General features: G+C 47.9%; 1 protein-coding gene across 4 annotated transcripts in view; it reads right to left on the bottom strand.

Annotated features, from left to right (window-relative positions):
- Positions 1 to 17,852, bottom strand: part of NBEA (neurobeachin) — a 482,091-nt gene that overhangs the window by 69,824 nt on the left and 394,415 nt on the right. For all 4 annotated transcript variants that reach the window (XM_054586547.1, XM_054586549.1, XM_054586548.1 and 1 more), the window contains 2 exons: positions 10,484 to 10,599; positions 4,907 to 5,019 (listed from right to left, as the gene is read on the bottom strand). In XM_054586547.1, the coding sequence (XP_054442522.1) occupies positions 4,907 to 5,019; positions 10,484 to 10,599 (229 nt within the window). The remainder of the gene's footprint in view (positions 1 to 4,906; positions 5,020 to 10,483; positions 10,600 to 17,852) is intronic.

The raw sequence follows: 17,852 nt of genomic DNA, 5'->3' as shown, positions 1-17,852 counted from the left end.
AAAAAAGGATATTAAGTTATTTTCCCAGCATGCATTTGTTAAGTATTAGATGCTGCTTACAAATGAAACAGATGACCACTGCTTTGTCAATACTATGGGAATGCTTTCTGCGAAGTACCCGAGACAGGCATCTGAAAGCTGAATTACGGGCCCAGGCCAGGTGTGGAAAGAAATATAACCAGGGGTGCCTGGCCGTTTAAAACCCGTGTGCACCCCTCTCACTCGCCTCTTCCAGGAAGCCATCCAGGCTTAGTCAAGAGACAGTTCCTTCCACTGGGCGGACAGCGACCCAGGTTGGCTGAGACTCAAGCAATGTGTAGGGGAGGTTCATATGTTCCTTAAATGAACATAAAGCTGTAAACATAAAACGAGGAGCCACATTGAAGCAGCAGCCCCAGAAGCTGAGAGGCTTTGAGGTGCGAGCCTTGTCAGCTTCGTGACGGAGCTATTTCCGGCTCCATGTCCTACTCACGCACTGACCCTGTGCACGTGTGGTAAGCCACCTCCTGCCTGTTGCTTTTTCCCTCAGAGCCGGGGACATCCCTTGAGAGCCAGGGTTTTACTTCAAAGGCCTCCTGGCACTGCCTGGCGTGGCTCCTTTCACGTAGTAGCTCGGCGTGCGCACACCTGCAGTTTACTTGCTCTTCTCTAGGTTATAGAAATCTGAGGAATGAACTCTCAGGCACGCTGTACTGGACACTTCATGGAGGAGAGCTGTTGGCGGATCACCAGGCCCACTTGCTTCAGGGAGCAGGAATCCAGGTCTTCTCCGGCCAGCTCCCACCCCAGCGTCCTTACACAGGGGCGTCTGTGGCCCCGACTCTGCCTCCAGCTCCAACGGTGGGAGGCGACGAGCTCTGTCCTTCCCAGTCAGCACATTCCATCCTTCTTTAGCAGCAGCAATGACGCATGAGGTGGCATGTTCTAGGACTTCTGGGAGGGAAAAACTTCTCTTTCCCATGAGAGCTATTTGGGAAAACGCTCTCTCCCCTTTTGGAGAGCATGATGCGAGGGCTGGAGCGGCAGCAGCCGTTTTGGTAGTGAAGGGAGCGCTCAGGGGCCCCAGAGGCTGCCCGGCGGGGGTGAGCACGAAGCCCGCAGCGGGGGAGGAGGAGCCGCACGATGGGAGGCACCGGGTCCTGGGCAGCGTGGTCTGCATCACTGAAGAAAACCTCGTTGGAAACCAAGTCTCCCTCTGAATTTTTCAGTTCTCAGAACCAGTAACACTGATGCATTATTCAAGCTAATGAGAGCTCATGTGTCTGAGGCTTTCATTCAAAAGTTCTAACTGATACCACATGGAATTTCATGAAGCCAGTGTTATGTTGGGTATAAAGAAAGAAAAGGATTTTCAATTTCGTTTTTGGATGGTTTATCTCATAGCATCTTAAGTTTTTCTATGCAGTAAAAGAATTATAAATTCTAGAATTACTGACTGCTAGGAATTATTACTTGGATCCCAATTTTGTTTAGGAACAACTTCTTTTGTTGTTAGACATCTTTAGAATGTTCCTGGTTAATAATATCATTCAAATATTCCATTTCTTCCCATGATCTTTTAATGAGTAACAAACTATTAAATTTTTCATTTGTAGCCTTAATTATAACAACAAGAACTGCACGTGCATCTTAGTGGTCACGTCTTCACTGCAAAGATACTGCGTTATGAGTAATTTTTCCTCCCAATTATATTATTATACTTCAAATGTCATTTTCTCATTAGGCATATAATATGATATATTTTTGTACATTAAACTCTTGTTTATTAATGAGTTTTATACAGGAGAGTCTTGGGTTTCCAGCCCATTTGTAAGAAGTTCCTATTAAGAAATTCAATGAGGCATGGGAACAACGTGAGAGTAATTTATTAACATATCAAGAGGCTTTCATTTGCTAACATTTTCCTATCGGGTTGGTCTGACAGAATATGAAGAACAAATCGCTAAAGCTCGCAACAATGTGGAATCGGCAGGGAAACTATCTACAGAAGTAAGAGCTTACGGGTTCAAATGCTCGCAACATGAAGACTCCATACTTGTCGCGCGCTGCCTCATTTATTTAGGTTGAGTCTGTTCCCTCTCCTGCCTACTGAACAGAGCGCAGAGCTGGGAGAGCACACGCAAGGCACAGAGGGGACGGTCGTGCCTAAGGGAACACAGGTTGAACGTTACTTTTGAACACCTGAGAAATGCTTATATATTCTAGTTACTATAGAAACAGGGCCTTCCTGGTTTATTTCATGTTACCTACATAGACTAAAAATCTGCATTTTATCATATGTCTTCTATAATCCATGTTCATTGCAATGAAGGCCATATTTTCCTTGGTTGGGACAGGGTTTCAAGGACACCTGAGTCCAGCATCTTAGAGCAGTGAGCGCGCACCCTCCGACCTGGCACTGTCCGCTCCACATCGTGTTAGTTGTCATGAACGTGGGCCTCGCAGAACTTGGTTGCTCTCCGAGTTCTCTTCTCGGCTTTGGACTTGACTGCGCCTAAGAAGGCTGTGACTTTGCTTATTTTATTAACTCCTGCATGTCCCTCCCCCGAGCGCGGCGCTTGACGTGGAGTCAGTGTGTGACATGTCTCTGTTCCCTGAGCTGCAGGGAGGACGAGGGGAGAACTGGAGGTAAGAAAGGCCCCTCGCTCCATCAGCGCCCTCTCACTGCGGCCGCCCAGCTGACTTCAGAGGAGGGCCTCCCTCCACGTTGTGAAAATAATCCGAAGTAGCTTCCGCCGTAGTCGGCTTAGGAGGTTTCACTATTATATTTCCTGCTACTTGGGAACCTACCTTAACATTTTTAGTTTACACTTTCTTATATATGTGTTTTATAGGACCTGTCACATAATGGTCATTCAGTTAATGTTGAATGAGGCGCATTCAGATAAGATTTTGTTTAAAGAACTAGTCTGACAGGTTTGTCCTCACACTGATGATGAGTTCTCTGGGTTTTGTTTTACACCCAAAGTCGCCCATCAGCCTCGGCAAGTGAAGTCCAGGGCGCACACCATGCAAATGCTCTAATTCCTGTAAGGGAGTCACAGCCTGCTCTTCTCGTCGGTATTTAAAACAACTCAAGTAGCAGCTACCCTGCTGATTCCTACACTCTCTCCAGACGCGCTATCGCTATCGCACTAGCTGTCTGCCAGGCACTATTCTAAGTCCTTTACGCTAATTAACCATCAACCCCCCCCCCCCGCCCCCCCCCCCCACAGCCTATTATTTGGTCCCTGTTATCCAGGGGAAGACACCGAAGCAAAGAGAAACGAGGCAGCCCCGCCGAAGGCCCGGAGCCAGCGAGCAGCCCTCGGGGTCGCCCACAGGCAGCCCCGCGCCGGAGCCCTGGCCCGACGCCGTCTGCCGCCCCACGCAGTGCCCGCGACAGAACACGGCCGCTTACGATGTCCTGCTGCAGGGAGTGGGTCACGGGGAAACTGGATTTGTCCCTGGAGGCGCAGCCCCGTGAACTGCGACGTGTCCGTGCGCCCATGTCTGCCCAGTTGTCTGCGTAGGGTAACTGGTGAAGGAGCTTTGTTCAGTCCGATCGTACTGGAGAAATTACTGTATGTGCAGCCAGGCTGGCATTCAAGCGCTAGCATTATTGTTCCCCTCCTAGTGAGTGTCAGTGAGGGGCCGGCTAACTGACGTCTTGGGTCCCTTTAGCATCCATACTGTCATCGCTAAATTAACAATGAGCTGGAAGCTAAGATTTGAGTAAAAAAAAAAAAAACTTCACATAAAATGAAGAAATGAGAGGGTGAATGGCAGATAAAAACATGTAAAAACTAATATGCAGGCTTTCAAAACAGGCTGAGCAGTATTCCATGTGTGATAGGAGCGAGAGCCAACATTCACGAAGAACCTCCGCGTGCCGAGCACTGTGTCGCTTTCGTTAAATGCACACATCATTTGTTCTTTACAACCATACGAGAGGATAGTATTATTAATCTCATAATACAAATGGGGAAACTGAGGCTAAGAGAAAGTGGTTACAGTGAGTCGTGGAATACAGAACTTCAACTTGGGTGAGCCCAGTTGTCAAAGGCAAGAGCAGGGGCGCAGAGTTAAAACCAACCTGTGGGAGTAATTGCAAACCGGCCGCGGTGCCCACTTCCCCGCACACAGGGCTCACGCCGCCTGGCCCGTGGGCTCATCCCCCTCCTGCCGCCCAAACCGAAGACACTCGACACATCTTTCAGCCTGCGGCGGGATGCCAAGCCCGACCGCCACGCAGCTGAGGCGGGCACACTCGGCGTCCGAGCGCAGAGGCTTCACCTGGCCGGAGCGCGCAAGCCCCAGGGCTGGCTCTGCAACTGGCCCTGGAGAGATCTCCGGCTTAGCTCCCAGTTCCTCGCTGCACTTCAAAGAGTTTTGTATCTGCCTTAAGTCTCCTCTGGACAAAGGAGGTAGACTACCCCCAAATTCGCTTTTCCCTCTTATCCCCACTAGGTATTTTTTTCCTTCCCCATTGTGGGGCCAAATCTTAGCAGAACCTGGATAAAGCGGTGAGCCTTGACTTCCTTGCCAAGCTCCCCTACGGTGTGAGTGATGGTGAAGATCACATGTCTTATCACCTCAGAAATACATCACAGGGATCATTGGCTAGCATATTTTGCCCTAATTTGGGGTGTCTTCCCTTGACCTTTAACACTTAGGGAACCTGAGCAACCTCGCCGCACACCTGCTCTTTCCCAATACCCGCCCCACTTCGCCTGTGCTAGCACCGATGCATCTCCTTGCAGCTTAAGTCCTCTGCTAAAGGTTGATGCCATTCAGATGCTGACTACAAAAGACGACAACCAGGTTTACTTTCTGAGAAGCATTCGTTGAACAGACATGCTCGGGTAGAAACGTTTTTGGCACACAGCTTTAGGAAGAACAGGGGCTTCTGTTATCGAAAAGCTACCTTTGATAGATCCCTGAAGTTTCCCGGAAGAGTCAAGTCCAGTTCTTCTGATTCATAGTTTGTCAAGACCCAGGGAAACACGGGGTATTGGTTCAGATCATTATACGTCCGTCCTAGAAAAGAGAGAAGTGAAAGTCTATATATACCAATTGATGGTGAAATTACTCCTGTCCTTGTAATAGATACAACATCTATTGAATTTCAGAAGAAAAGGAACTCTTTTGCTCATTGAACTACATCTTTGTTTAATCAAAAGCACTCATAACAATGCTTCAAGTGAATTCACTCAATAATAATGACTAACTACAATTACTTTTTTTATAGTAGAAGCTTGTGTAGAGAACGTTGTTGGCCACCATCAATTTCTCTTCTTCCTGGGAGGCACAATGTCCCCCAGCCCCCTGCCCCCTGGACAGCTCTCCCGACGGGGACTGGTGCCGACTGGCACAAGCTGAGCAGAGCGGCCTGTGCCACGTGCCATGGGGTGCCTCCAGGCCGCGGCTCTCTTCTGCCGACTACGACCAAGATGACGTTGCCACCCCGGAAGTGGAGCCTTCTTGGCCGGGGACCCTGGCAGTGGTCGTGGATGAGGTCCCCGGAGGACCTGCGTCCCTGAGGTCATGCAACATATTCTACTATAGGGAGTGTGTATGTAGACAGGACGTGGCCAGTACGGAGAACCCTCTATGCGCTTATATCGAGAATCAGTGCTACATCAGTGCCGACAGCGTCTGGCAGAAGCGTGCACATGTAGTGATGGATGGCAGGCAGGTGCTGCCCCGTCCTCGCACCGGCTGGGGGAGCTGAGGGGCTCCCAGCCCGTCCCCCCGCCCTGCAGGCATGTGTCAGGCTAACGCATACCCTGTGGACCGGTCTGTATCTCCGCTGGCCCCGCACCTGGGAGGCGGGCTCTGGGGTCGCCCGCTCTCTCCCTCTCTGCATGGGTAGGTGTGGTTTAAATCTCCTTGTACTGGCACACACTCTTTACCCAGCAAATGTTTGTGGAAGGGATGGAGACGTATGTGATAACAACGAGCCAGATTTGAACAGCTGCGCAGGCGTAAGCCAAGGAAGGGAGGAAAATGACAGGACAGTCTCTTTGGAGGGGGAGATGGAGAGGTGACAGAGGAAGGCGCTCTGACTGTGCACGTTAGACAGAAAGGACGTCCGCAGCCACACGGCCCAGCCAGGGCGCACCTGCTCCGAGCTGGTGTCTACTGTGCAGAACAACGCCGAGGAAGACACAGCACGAGGGCCTAGCAATGCATTCAAGTCCTGTACAAGTGACAGTGTTCCAAGAAAACAGTATCCTTGTGAGCTACTCAAATTTTAAACTTATCACTGACTTATCAGCTCCAGATACGGTTACCTAGGGGCCTGATTAGCCTCAGCCCCTTTCCTGCGCGCGCGCACACACACGGAGCCCGGGCCGGCTGCGCAGAGCTATTTCTGGGCTCCAGCTGGGCCCTGGGCTGGTCAGTGCTGTGCCACGTTCCAGATCCCGCTCGACCTAACCAGCTGTGGATTTAATGAAAAAACAGCTCTCCCGGTATAGAAGTATATTTTTATAGAGTAATGGTGATACTATTTATATAACATACAGTTATGTTACTTACATAAATAATTTAATAGCTGAAAATTAGATACCATAATTATTTTTTAATTTTCTGATGAATTTTTATAAAATATGCTAAGGGAAAAACTGTCAAAATAAATAAAAAGCCAAATTACATTAACTCAGTATGTAAATGTAGCATATAAATACAAACAGCATAAAAACGGAGCCCATATTTGAAGACAATAGCCTTTTAACAGAAGTGTTTTTCTAATAAGGGAAAAGATATAATGGGGTTTTTGGAAAAAACACCAAGACTAGAAAAAGCGTCGCCTGTTACACACAGCACAGGCGGGCGCCGGTGGCGCAGAGTGCGGCCCCTCCCGGCTGGGACTCTCTTACGCAGGATTCGCATGGTTTGCTGCACTGCAAAAGCTTATTGTACCTTTTAAAGTCTAACAAATACAATAAGCTTTATAAATAAAGGTACTTACACAGTTACATTAAAGATTTCCATGTAAAAGCCTCGCAACATGAACAGTTGATACATATTTTTGATTTGAATAAAAAATATACTGCATTTAAAAAGCACATGGACCAAAAGAATGACTAAATGGCACTTTGGGATTATGCATTCATAAGTTTCAGCCATAAATTAATATTATTTATTTTACTGAACACTTTTGTGAAATAAAAAGAAAATTGCTGTTCACTAAGTTAACCAATAGAAGGGAAGTACTTCCAAAGTAATGCCTGTTGGGGTCTGGCGCTTCTGGGAACTCATTTGTCAATTGTCCCATTTTTAATTATTTTTTGGAATAACTGAAATTTAGTAAACAACCTTGTGCTGCAGTTGGTAAGGTTCTTTCCTTTTCCAGCAGTAGTAAATACAGATTTTTTTTTTTTTTTACTAACTATGCTCATAAGGATTTCTCTTAGATGATGAATATTAAATGTCGCAAGCCTGTGACACTAATCTACTCCAGCAATAATAGTGAAGCGCAGTAAATGAGAGCTCAGAAACATCGGGTATGTTTCTGCACTTTAAAAAAAAAACCCAACTTTTTAATTAAACCATCCAATTTAATGTTTTCATATGGCACTTCAGTTTTGAAGGTAAAGTGATCTAGAGACAGCTGACAAAGAAATTATAACTGCAACTCCTTGGTGAAAATGTTAATGACAGCAAAATATTGTTTAATTAGACGATCGCAGCGTCTGGATTCGCGCTCTTTAAGGACGGTGTTCCTGGGCTTGTCGGCGTCTTCACGCTTTACAGACACTTTGTCATCTCTAGGTCATTAGGAAGGAATTTTTAATGATTTTTCTAGAAGCAAGCAGTTCAAGTTACATCTAATTAGATGACAATAATACGCCCAACACATGCAGTAGCTAAATATATACATAATTAACCAAGGAGGACTTGCACATCACAGAGGAAAAAAGTGGAAAATGCTAAACAGGAGAGAAAGGTTGGCGTTGGGGGAAGTTATGCCGAATTCATTGGCTGATCACATGAAAAACAACTCAAAAGCCTTTAAAAAAAACCCTCCAACCTAACGGGATCATTTGCACAAAGCTACGTTAGCAGTCAGTCAGCTATTTTTTCTTAATGCGAGGATGTCAGATTTTAACATCTTGTTCATGGGGTTATCTAAGAAGGTATAAAATGAGGCATAGGTTGTACCTTTCAGAACACAGCGCACAGAAATCAGGTCAACTCCAGGCATGTGCGGGGGGAGCCTCATTTTTAGTCCAAGTCTAGGCATCATTAAAATTCATTTACATAATTTTTCAAAACTTTATGTTCTTTGAAAATTTTAAAAAAACAACCATGTGTTTAAAAAATAGTGAAATACATTACACCACTGCCCTAAGTTAGGCATTTAGGCAGTTTTAAAAATCATGCCTTCAAAGAATATTCGATGAAACAGACAAGAGGAATTGGAACCTGTGTGTATAGCAGGTCCACAGGGATCTGTCACACAGACCGAAAAAGGAGAAAAACCACCACAACGTTACCTTTGATATTCGTGGCCAGGCTTACCAGGAATGTAATTTTTAATTATGCTTTTCCATATTTCCAACTTCCTATGAGTATTTATTAAATTTATAAATAGAACAAAGGGAAGACCATAAAAACATTTATGGGCTTTTAGGTATCTTTAAAAGTGATGGTTTCTGAATATTTGATGTTTCTTTTACTAGGTAAAGTATCTTAGCAAAATTCACATACACAGAGTAAAACATGTGTTTATGTGCAATGATGTATATATACGTATATCACATGAGAGTCTAAAATATCTAACAATGCATTAATACTCAGCAACTGCTGCCATGTACTTTATAGGCTCATTTTTAAAAGCATCCTGTAAGGAGAAAAGCAAAATCGGCCAAGTATGGCAGACCTCAAAAACTGGAGAGCAAGGGATGGGTCATACAATGTACTTTGTATTTCATGATAAAATAATCATTTAGAGAAAGAAGGTAGATCTGAGAGTACAAGATGATAAATAAAATCTTTTAACATATAATGTAAATTTAAGTCACATCGACCTCTGTTTTTACAACTGGGTCGCCAGAAAACGCTGTTTCATCTCCTCGATCAGACCCCAGTCCTGTCACTCTGCGCTGGAATCCGGGGAATCTCATGAACGCCGCCTCCGCCACTTTCAGGGCACTCCCACACCAGGCCACAAAACCACGCCAACTCTTCCAAAGCAGAGATGCTAAGTCACCTTGTTTATTACCATAAAGAGGACACGCGCTCGCCAGGGCCACTGAAGGACTGAAAGTCCACTGAGACGAAGCAAGAGCCCGGCGTGCTGCCCGCGCCTGAGGGCACAGAAGGTGGCACGTCTGGGAGTCCCTTCGCGTGGGATGGAACGCCACGCTGCGTGTTAACCTAATTGCACCGACGAAATTGAGCTCTTTATATCTGGGGTGTTTATGTTCCTTCCGTCTGCACATGCTAATTGGTATAGCTCTTTCCTTTTATCTCTGACCTAGTGAATAGGTTTAAGATATATACATTATGTGAACCAATACATAAATAATATGAATAGACATAAAATATGTCATGAAGCTATCAGAAGATATATATGTGTATAATAGAGAAGTATACATAAAATATATAATGTAAAGTTTAATATATTTAACTTTATCACACATGTATGATAGCCTCACAAACACTTGCATTACACCGCGCTGCTTTAAGCGACAAGTCAGAGAACACGGCTCTCAATCCATGATTCTGAGCATGCGCCCTTCACAGAACAGCACCGGCAGGCAAGCATATGTACTTATGTGGTTATTTAAATTCATCTGACTGCAAAAAATTTTTATAGCACCTGATTTACAAAAGTAAACTGTAATTCAACGTGAATAAGGTCTTTTGGAGCTTCCCTTCGGAAAAAAAAATGAGGCCCTTAAATCTCTCCGACATGTTTAACCACTGACAACCACCAATGCGGCGGAAGTGCGGAGCGCGGCCTTCTTTTAATTTGTAAGCATGGCTCTGCGGAGGTGGGCGCGGTGACTCATCATTTAGACATGTAATCTGATTTCATATTTTTATTTGAAGATTTTAAGGGAAAAAAATGCTGTAACCCAATCATGCCATGATGCAGACAACATGTGTACTAGGCAGAATCCCGCTGTTACTCTGCTGTCTAGCTGCCGCCGCTGAGAATGACAAAGTAGCGAAATTACATTTTCCCGTTATTATTTCCAGTCATTCTCTGGCAATGGTTTGTTGACTCTAATAAACCTTCAGACAAAGCTGTCAGCAAAGAAAATGGTAGAAGGAGAGCAAGGAAAAGCCTCTCTAACAATAAATGCACCCAAAACCTTGGTCCTGGCTGGTACGATTTCCGGTGACATTTCATGGGACAGAGAGCTTCCCTATTTAGTCTAATGCTGCATTTGAATTCCAAGGAGGAGAATGTGTTCCGTGAAGCCGCATGCTCCATGATGCTGATGAACATAAACACATTGCGCGAGGAAAGAACGAGGTGCCTTACCCGCGATGGTGTTAAGGAACATCAGGTACTCAAAGTTGGAGATCTCCCTTCTCTGCCATCGCTGCGTCATGTTGGAGGATTTATAGAGTTGCCGCGGGGTGGCCAGCGAGATCCTCCTGGCGATGAAGCAAAGCGCAACACTCATGGTCTCTTGTCACTCATGACTCTTTAAAAAGTCAGTATTCACGAGTACATTTCAAACAATTTACAATAAATAAATTATTTAAAATAATTTAAAATGGTTATGGAGTGTCCTTCTTGGATAAATTACGTAATACATTTTAATTGCAGATATTAACAATATTGAAAACTCTCTCGTAGCGAAGATATGTAGGTACTCAGGACAGACCAGTGTGCAAGGACCTATTTGAATAACATGGGTGTGTTGCAAGTCAGCAAGGCCACAAATGTGCAAGAGTGCTCAAAATTAGTGAAAGTATCTTTCCAACAACACAGAAAATCTGCTCCACGCTAAGAAGCCAGGCAGGCGGTCTGGTAGCAGCAGATAAGCACTTGACTTAAACTTCACATGAACATCCCCCCTGCCCCCCCCACACAAAGAGCGTGTCCACACACACAGCCTCTGCCCAAACAAAACGCATCCCTTGGACGATGGAAAGACAGACACGGGGAGCTGAAACGAAGCCAGAAGAAGAGACACAGGAACGGCCTGAGGGCCATCCCTGTGAATTAGGAAGCTTTCCAGGCTGAGTGTTTATCTCAACAATAATGAGAGCTGGCTGTGTCTGTAGAAGTATGAGAAGCCTGATGCGTTTCTAAAACGAGCCCTGCTTCAGACAGAGGCCTCTGCGTCTCGGGCACCGGCGTGCAGTGCCCCAGCCCGAGGGGACACCTAGCAGAGCTGGTTATCGAATAGCAGGGTCTAAATAGCTTAAACATAGTTAGGTCTTAACAACGGAGTAGCTGATGGAAAACGTGGAAATATAACACACGTGGAAAGAGAAGCAGCACTTTTATGTCATGTTTTAAATCTCCACAATTACTCACTAAAAGGCGGGACCTGCTGGGCACTGCACAGCCTCTTAACCTCGACGCCCCCCTGCCCCAGCTGCCCCCGCACCTCCTGTCCCCATTTGCTGGCATGCAGGGCGTGTCTGGGACCACAGCAGCCGCCGACACCTGGTTTCACAAAGCTGAGGTGCCAGGATGACGACGCTGCTGCTGCTGAAACTCCGCACCAGCGGAGCCGAGAGCTGCGTGCGGCTGACGGGTGCCGCCGCTGGGTCTCCCTGAACACCCTGCGCGCCCTGCAGCGCCCGGGAGTCCCCGAGAGGGCCCAGGGTCGCCAGGGGGCCAGGGCGGGACTGCGGGCTGGAGACGCGCCTTGTCATGCATGTATTATTGTCGGATATTTATTTCTGTTCACGTGGAATCTTAACAGACACCGTCTTGTGTGTCGCCGACACCCGTCAGTTTGTTTGCTCCATGCTGTATGTGTCAGTGAAGGAGAAGGAAGGAGGGAAGCCAGATGGGATGAGACCTGTTTTCTCAAGTTCAAATATCAATGAACAACTTTAAGAATTATGGGTCACTCCACGTTGAAACTATCAGCTTGAGAAAGCGTAGCAGCCTGACCACGGGCTGCTGGATGCAGGGCTGGCACAAATAACGCCCCTTCTCGTTGTAAAACCACCGCAGGCCGTCCGGTAGCGTAACAGCGGCGCGCTCGAGCACGCCGCCCGGGCCTTTAGGAGACACGTTCAAATTAAAGCGCTAAGCTATCATACCCACACTGTCGCCCTGCCAACCACACTCAAGCAGGCGTTCCTTCTGCCGTGCCCCGCAGATTGGAGGTAACAGGCCCCACTGACTCCAAAAGCACCCCGGGTCGGATGACCTGCCGGAGGGCGACGGGATGTGGCTGACATAGTTCACGCTCTGATTCTGTAATTCGGTGCATTTTTCAGTTAAGTCATGGTATGGCTTCCAAGGGGCCACCTAAAGGCCCCTGGCATGTGGGTCCACACTGACACCGACACCCAAAATTGCCCCGGGGTGAGGGGGGGGGGTCACTCCCCAACACAGCTGTTCCAGGTTACAAACTTTCACCTGCTTCACGGCAACATGCGAAAATGTTTTCTGAATCACCAATAATTCGCAGGCTCTGCTTTCGTGTCCATGTGCTACTATTACAACCACATGCTCACCCCAATTTGCACTGTCACTATTAGAACCTGTTCTGGCTTCCCCGGCCGCAACGCCCACCTGCAGCCCATGCGGCCTGCGAAAAGCTGGGCCTGCAATACAGTTTGGAACCCCTTGGCTGACATGTTGAGCCCAGGCACTGCGAGAAGGAAACTGCCGGTCTGGGAATAATTCTCACTCCCCAGGTACCCCACGCCAGGGACCAGGCAAACCCTACCGGGCGTAAACACCGGGAATCGTGGGAGAAAGGTGTCCTGCCGTCCCCCGATGTGTGACAGTGCAGGAGAGCGCGGGCCCCCGGGACGAGCCCAGGCGAGCGGCCTGCGGCCTGGTTCGGGAAAGGCTCTGTCCGCCCTGCCCGTGCCTGGCTCCCCCGCGGGCTCGCCGAGGGCAGGGCCGCTCTGGGCGTCCTTGCCATGTGGCCTCCGCACGCAGTGCGCTTGGCACGGTGGGGTCTCAGTGAGTGAGTCCACACTTACGGACGTGGGCGCTGGGTCCGCTGCCTTAGCAGAAAAGTGGCTAAAGAGAGATGCGATCCTAAATAAATGACATAATTCAGTCATGTGAAGGAGAAAATGGGGACCAGAGAATTAGTAAGCTGTTCAAAGTCCTGCCACGAGCTTAGAGGGTTGGATGAGGACAGTGGGTACATGGCGGGGCTGCAGCAGGGTCCCCTTTGAGGGGGGATGACGCAGAACCAGGACTGCCCTCTGAAGGGACAACTATGAACGCTTTTTCTTACCGCCAAAACAAAGGATGGCCATTTAAAATAACTGAGCCTGTGACTACAACCAGGTGTCTCCTTCGCAAGCGAAGAATCGAATTAAACCCGGAACTGACCGGCGTTCCTGCGTTCGCGAGGCAATGGGAGGCGGCACGGAGCACGGAGCAGGGGCAAGCATTTCCCGTCACTAAGCAGGGCGGCAGGTGTGACTCCGGAGACCAAGGTGGTCGCCTGGATCGAGGACTCAGAACAGAAATTAAGAGAGCGGGCGATGGCCTCTGGCAAGACAAAGAACTTATCTAAATCGAAAACTGCCTGTCTGTAACCCTGGATAAGGATACCCTTGTTTTTCAAATGTGGTGGTTTTGAGAAGAAGGGCGGAGACCTTGCTTCTGCCGCGGGAGGCCGCGTGGGAAGATGCCGCCGATGAACCAGAAGGCGGGTCTCGTCAGACACCAAAGCCGCCAGTTCCTTCACATGAGGCTTCCTGCCGCAGAACTGTGAGAAATCGATGCCCCTTGTTTATAAGCCAACACCCCCCATAAAAAAGAATGAAGGGAATGAGTACTAAAACCTTAAACTCTCAGTCTAGTCCCTGGCCCAGGAGAAATGCTCAGTAAATGAGAGCTATGGACTTTAATTAATCAAAAGGGCACTCCTTAGACGATGCTAACTTAATGGAAATATTCCCCTTGTTCTAAATCTTCACTCATTAAGCAACAATCTGATCTCTCACGTGGTCTCTTGTCTCGATGATTTGCGAAGTCATTTATTCTTGCAATATGGCCTTTCCTGAATTTTATAATCTTTTGTTTGTTTATAAATCAGTCTCTTTGGGGTTTAGCTTACAGTAAGTCTCCTAGAGTTTGATAAAGTCTGCTGAAACTGACAAAAGTCAAAGCCAGCTAACAAAAACGGTCCGCAAAGGAAAACAAAGACCAGATGCCTTAGAGGTGCGGGAAGGCTCCTTGCAGGGGCCAGCACCGCCCTTCCCTCTGACAACGTGCTAACGCCACCTGACACCTCACACACAAGTTGGGGGAGGCACGTGTGTGTAGCTACGGAGCTGCCCACCTCCCCACTTACCTGTCTACCTATCTACCTGCGTGTGCGTGCATGCACGTGTGTACAGTGTTTATGTGTTTACACTTTGACAAAGGGCCTTCACTCAGTGAGCTCAGGACCTTCCTGATCGTCTCTCTGCAGAGATGCTGCGGGTGAGAGAGTCATTCTCCCGACCTAGCGTGGGCCATTCCTGCAACATGTGGCGACTTCCTGCTAAGCACCAGGCGCGGCTGCGGCTACCCAGCCGGCAAACAGCAGGCCCACGCGAGGGGCAGCGTTCCCTGACCCCCAGCCGCTGCACAGAACGAACCTCTGCGCCTACTATTAGGGAACTAGGAAGGAGCTGAGCGTTTGGTCGGGGAGCCAAAGACAATGAAAGAGTCTCTTAAGATAGGATGGTGGAATGAAGGAGCAGCGGAACCAAAGCTATGGAAATCTATCTTGTTTCCAGTTTTTCTCTCAAGAATAATGATTTTCCAAAAGTCAGAGAGACTGAATGTGGTTAAAAAGGAAAGAACAACCATAGCAGGTAAGGAAGCTAGTCAGAGAGCTTCTGGTTATTTTAAGTGAATTCGGGTCCAGACAAGTGGAAGATGCTGAAGGGGGGACCCGTATGTCCCTGGCCCTGCGGTGGCCTCTGAAGAGCCCAGGCCATGAGGAGGACACCAGGGGACAAATCACTTTTACAAAGGAAAAAGGCAGAACGATTTGAGAGCTCTTAATGACAAGTCCTGGAAAAATCCCTGAGCTGAGGATTAAACAAGCCGCCTGTCCGCCCCGGGAAGGGAAGCAGTGGCCACCGCGAGTCAGCGGAGATCCAGGCAGAGCAGGGCTTGCAAAACTAACTTCATTTTCTTGACAGATTAAATGCATTTTTCCCTTTGACCTGTATTTTATAAAAGTATTTCATTATCTACTAGTGGCTTAATTTAATCTTGTCCGTCCACCAGCAAATCTCCTGTGCGAGAGCAAACATGTCAGTAAATTGCTCTTACGCTGTGACTGAGAGAATAAATACACTGCAACGCGAGGTAATGTTGCTTGAGCAGCACTTAAAAAGCACCTCCGCAATTAGGTGCTGTGCGAGGTCCTGCAGGTTAAAAGATAAACAAGACGCAGTCCCTGTCTTCTCGATGTCTGCAGCCTACTTAAGGGCAGACAGACAAAGATTGGTTTTCTCCTCCTTCCGGGCAGCGCTTGGCAGCCGTTCCCAGGGACGTCACTGTCTCCCCAAAGCTGCCCCTCGCCTCCTCGCCCAGAGACACCTGCTGTTGTTTATTTTCTTCCCAGGTGCAGAGGTCCATTTTGCAAACAGGACACCAACTGAGTCCAGATGCCAGGGATCCCTGGAACCAAGCTGGCGACTCCAGACCTTTTACATCAAAAACAAAAACTAAATGGCAAAGAACCTGATCTTTTAAGCCACATTTGGTCATGTATTCAGGTACTTGAAGCCCAAAACTCACTGACTGATGTTAGTGATACACAAAATTTACTGTTTTCTACTTAGATTAGTACCTCCAATAAACTAAGATTTCAAAAGGATGCCTTAAAGATGCCAAGATGAAAAATTTAGGAAATGGTTATAATCACACCATAATTAATGACTATGAATCTCCATAAATTCTGGGAGTTCTTTTACTTTAATGAAGAAGTATTTATATGAACAATTTATTTGCTATTATGTTACAATCACAAACAGCATGAGGCTTTTGGTATGTTTCTTGTAAGATTGCAAGTAAAATGTCTTAATTATATACTAGCTATGATATTCAATCGACTTTTTTCCTCCCTCATTTATATATGTGGTATATAAAATTATGCCCTACCTACTCTGTCATTCTTAAAATAGCTGTTTTTATAACCTATTTCCCTACAAATAACCTGCAGAGAAAAACAGTTCCTTGGTTCTCAGAGTAATTATAAAGGTATAACCCTATTTATATTTCTATCATATTGAAAATGAAATACGTTTAGGAGCTTCCTGTCAAGATGGCGGCACAGGCAGACATGGTTCGCCTCCTCACACAACCACAGCAAATTACAACTGAAATATAGAACCACCATCACACAGAACCGCCAGAAATCAACCTGAATGAAAGTCTGACAACAACGGAATTAAAGAAACCACGTCCAGCCAGATTGGTAGGAGGAGCGGAGATGTGGAACAGGCTGGTCCCTCACCCACGTGCAGTGGATAACAATTCAGAAGGGGTATCTCAGGAGTAAGGGGTCCCAGGCCCCCCCCCAGCCCAGGGTTCCAGTGCCAGGGAGATAAGCTCCCACAACTTCTGGCTGCAAAAACCAGTGGGGATTGAGTCTGTGGAAGAAACCTCTGGAGCCCCAAGCAGTTCCTCATAAAACTTGCACAGACTCACCTACTCAGACTCGCTCCCTCTGAGCTCTGGCGCTGGGTGCCAGCCTGAAGGGCACCAGTGGACTGCTGGGAGAGGCTGAAATGTCAGGCGCCAGGGTGAGCGGGGGCCACTGTCCCTTTTCTGAGCCCTCCCCCGCAGCGCCACGGAGCTGGCAGGATCCTGCCATAGCTGAGACTCCATCAACCTGGCTCACACTGTTTGACCTGCCTTGGAGATCCTGAGACTCCGCCGCACCCAACTGCTGCTCCACAGGAATGGCTGGTCTTGCTTCCGGACGTCCTGAGTCCTCGCAAACGAGCGGCAGCTGGCCTCAGGGAGCCCCAGGCCCGGCACCAGCTGCAGCAGCCCAGGTTCACAGCTTGGCTTCACCTGGGAATCTCCAAGCCCAGCACAAGTAGCAGCCGCCTCAGATCGCTTTATGGCTCAGGGAGGCTGCCTTGGGCAAAACACGGGTGGGGGTGACCTTGGCCTGCACCATCCGGAAACCCCAGGGCCAGCGCACCCGGTGGTCAGCTACAGACCACCCTGGAGCCCCACCCGGCCCCTGCACAGCGGATCCTCCACGGAGGGCGGAGGTTGGTGGTCAGCGGTCACAGCCAGTCCTTGCAGCTGACTGGCCTGGGTGAATCCCTCCCACTGACCTGCCAACAGCAACTGAGGCTCAACTACTAGAGGAGGGTGTACTCAGCCCACACGAAGGATGCACCTCGAGTACCAGCGTGGGTGATGGGGGAGGCTGTGTCACGGGACCCTACAGGACACCCACTACATTAGGCCACACTAGCAAGACATGGAGTCAAAGCAGCTCTACCTTATACATAGAAACAAACACAGGGAGGCTGCCAAAATGAGGAGACAAAGAAACATGACCCAAATGAAAGAACAGATCAAAACTCCAGAAAAAGAGCAAAATGAATGGAGATAAGCAACCTCTCAGATGCAGAGTTCAAAACCCTGGCTACGAGGAGGCTCAGGGAACTTAGTGAGGACCTCAGCAGCATAAAAAAGGTCCAGTCAGGAAAAAAGCCTTCACTAA

The sequence above is a fragment of the Pteronotus mesoamericanus genome, unplaced genomic scaffold (genome assembly GCF_021234165.1).
Source record: "Pteronotus mesoamericanus isolate MK-2021 breed Mesoamerican mustached bat unplaced genomic scaffold, CSHL_Meso_final contig_94, whole genome shotgun sequence".
NCBI lineage: Eukaryota > Metazoa > Chordata > Mammalia > Chiroptera > Mormoopidae > Pteronotus > Pteronotus mesoamericanus.
This window is presented reverse-complemented; position numbering and strand designations above follow the sequence as displayed.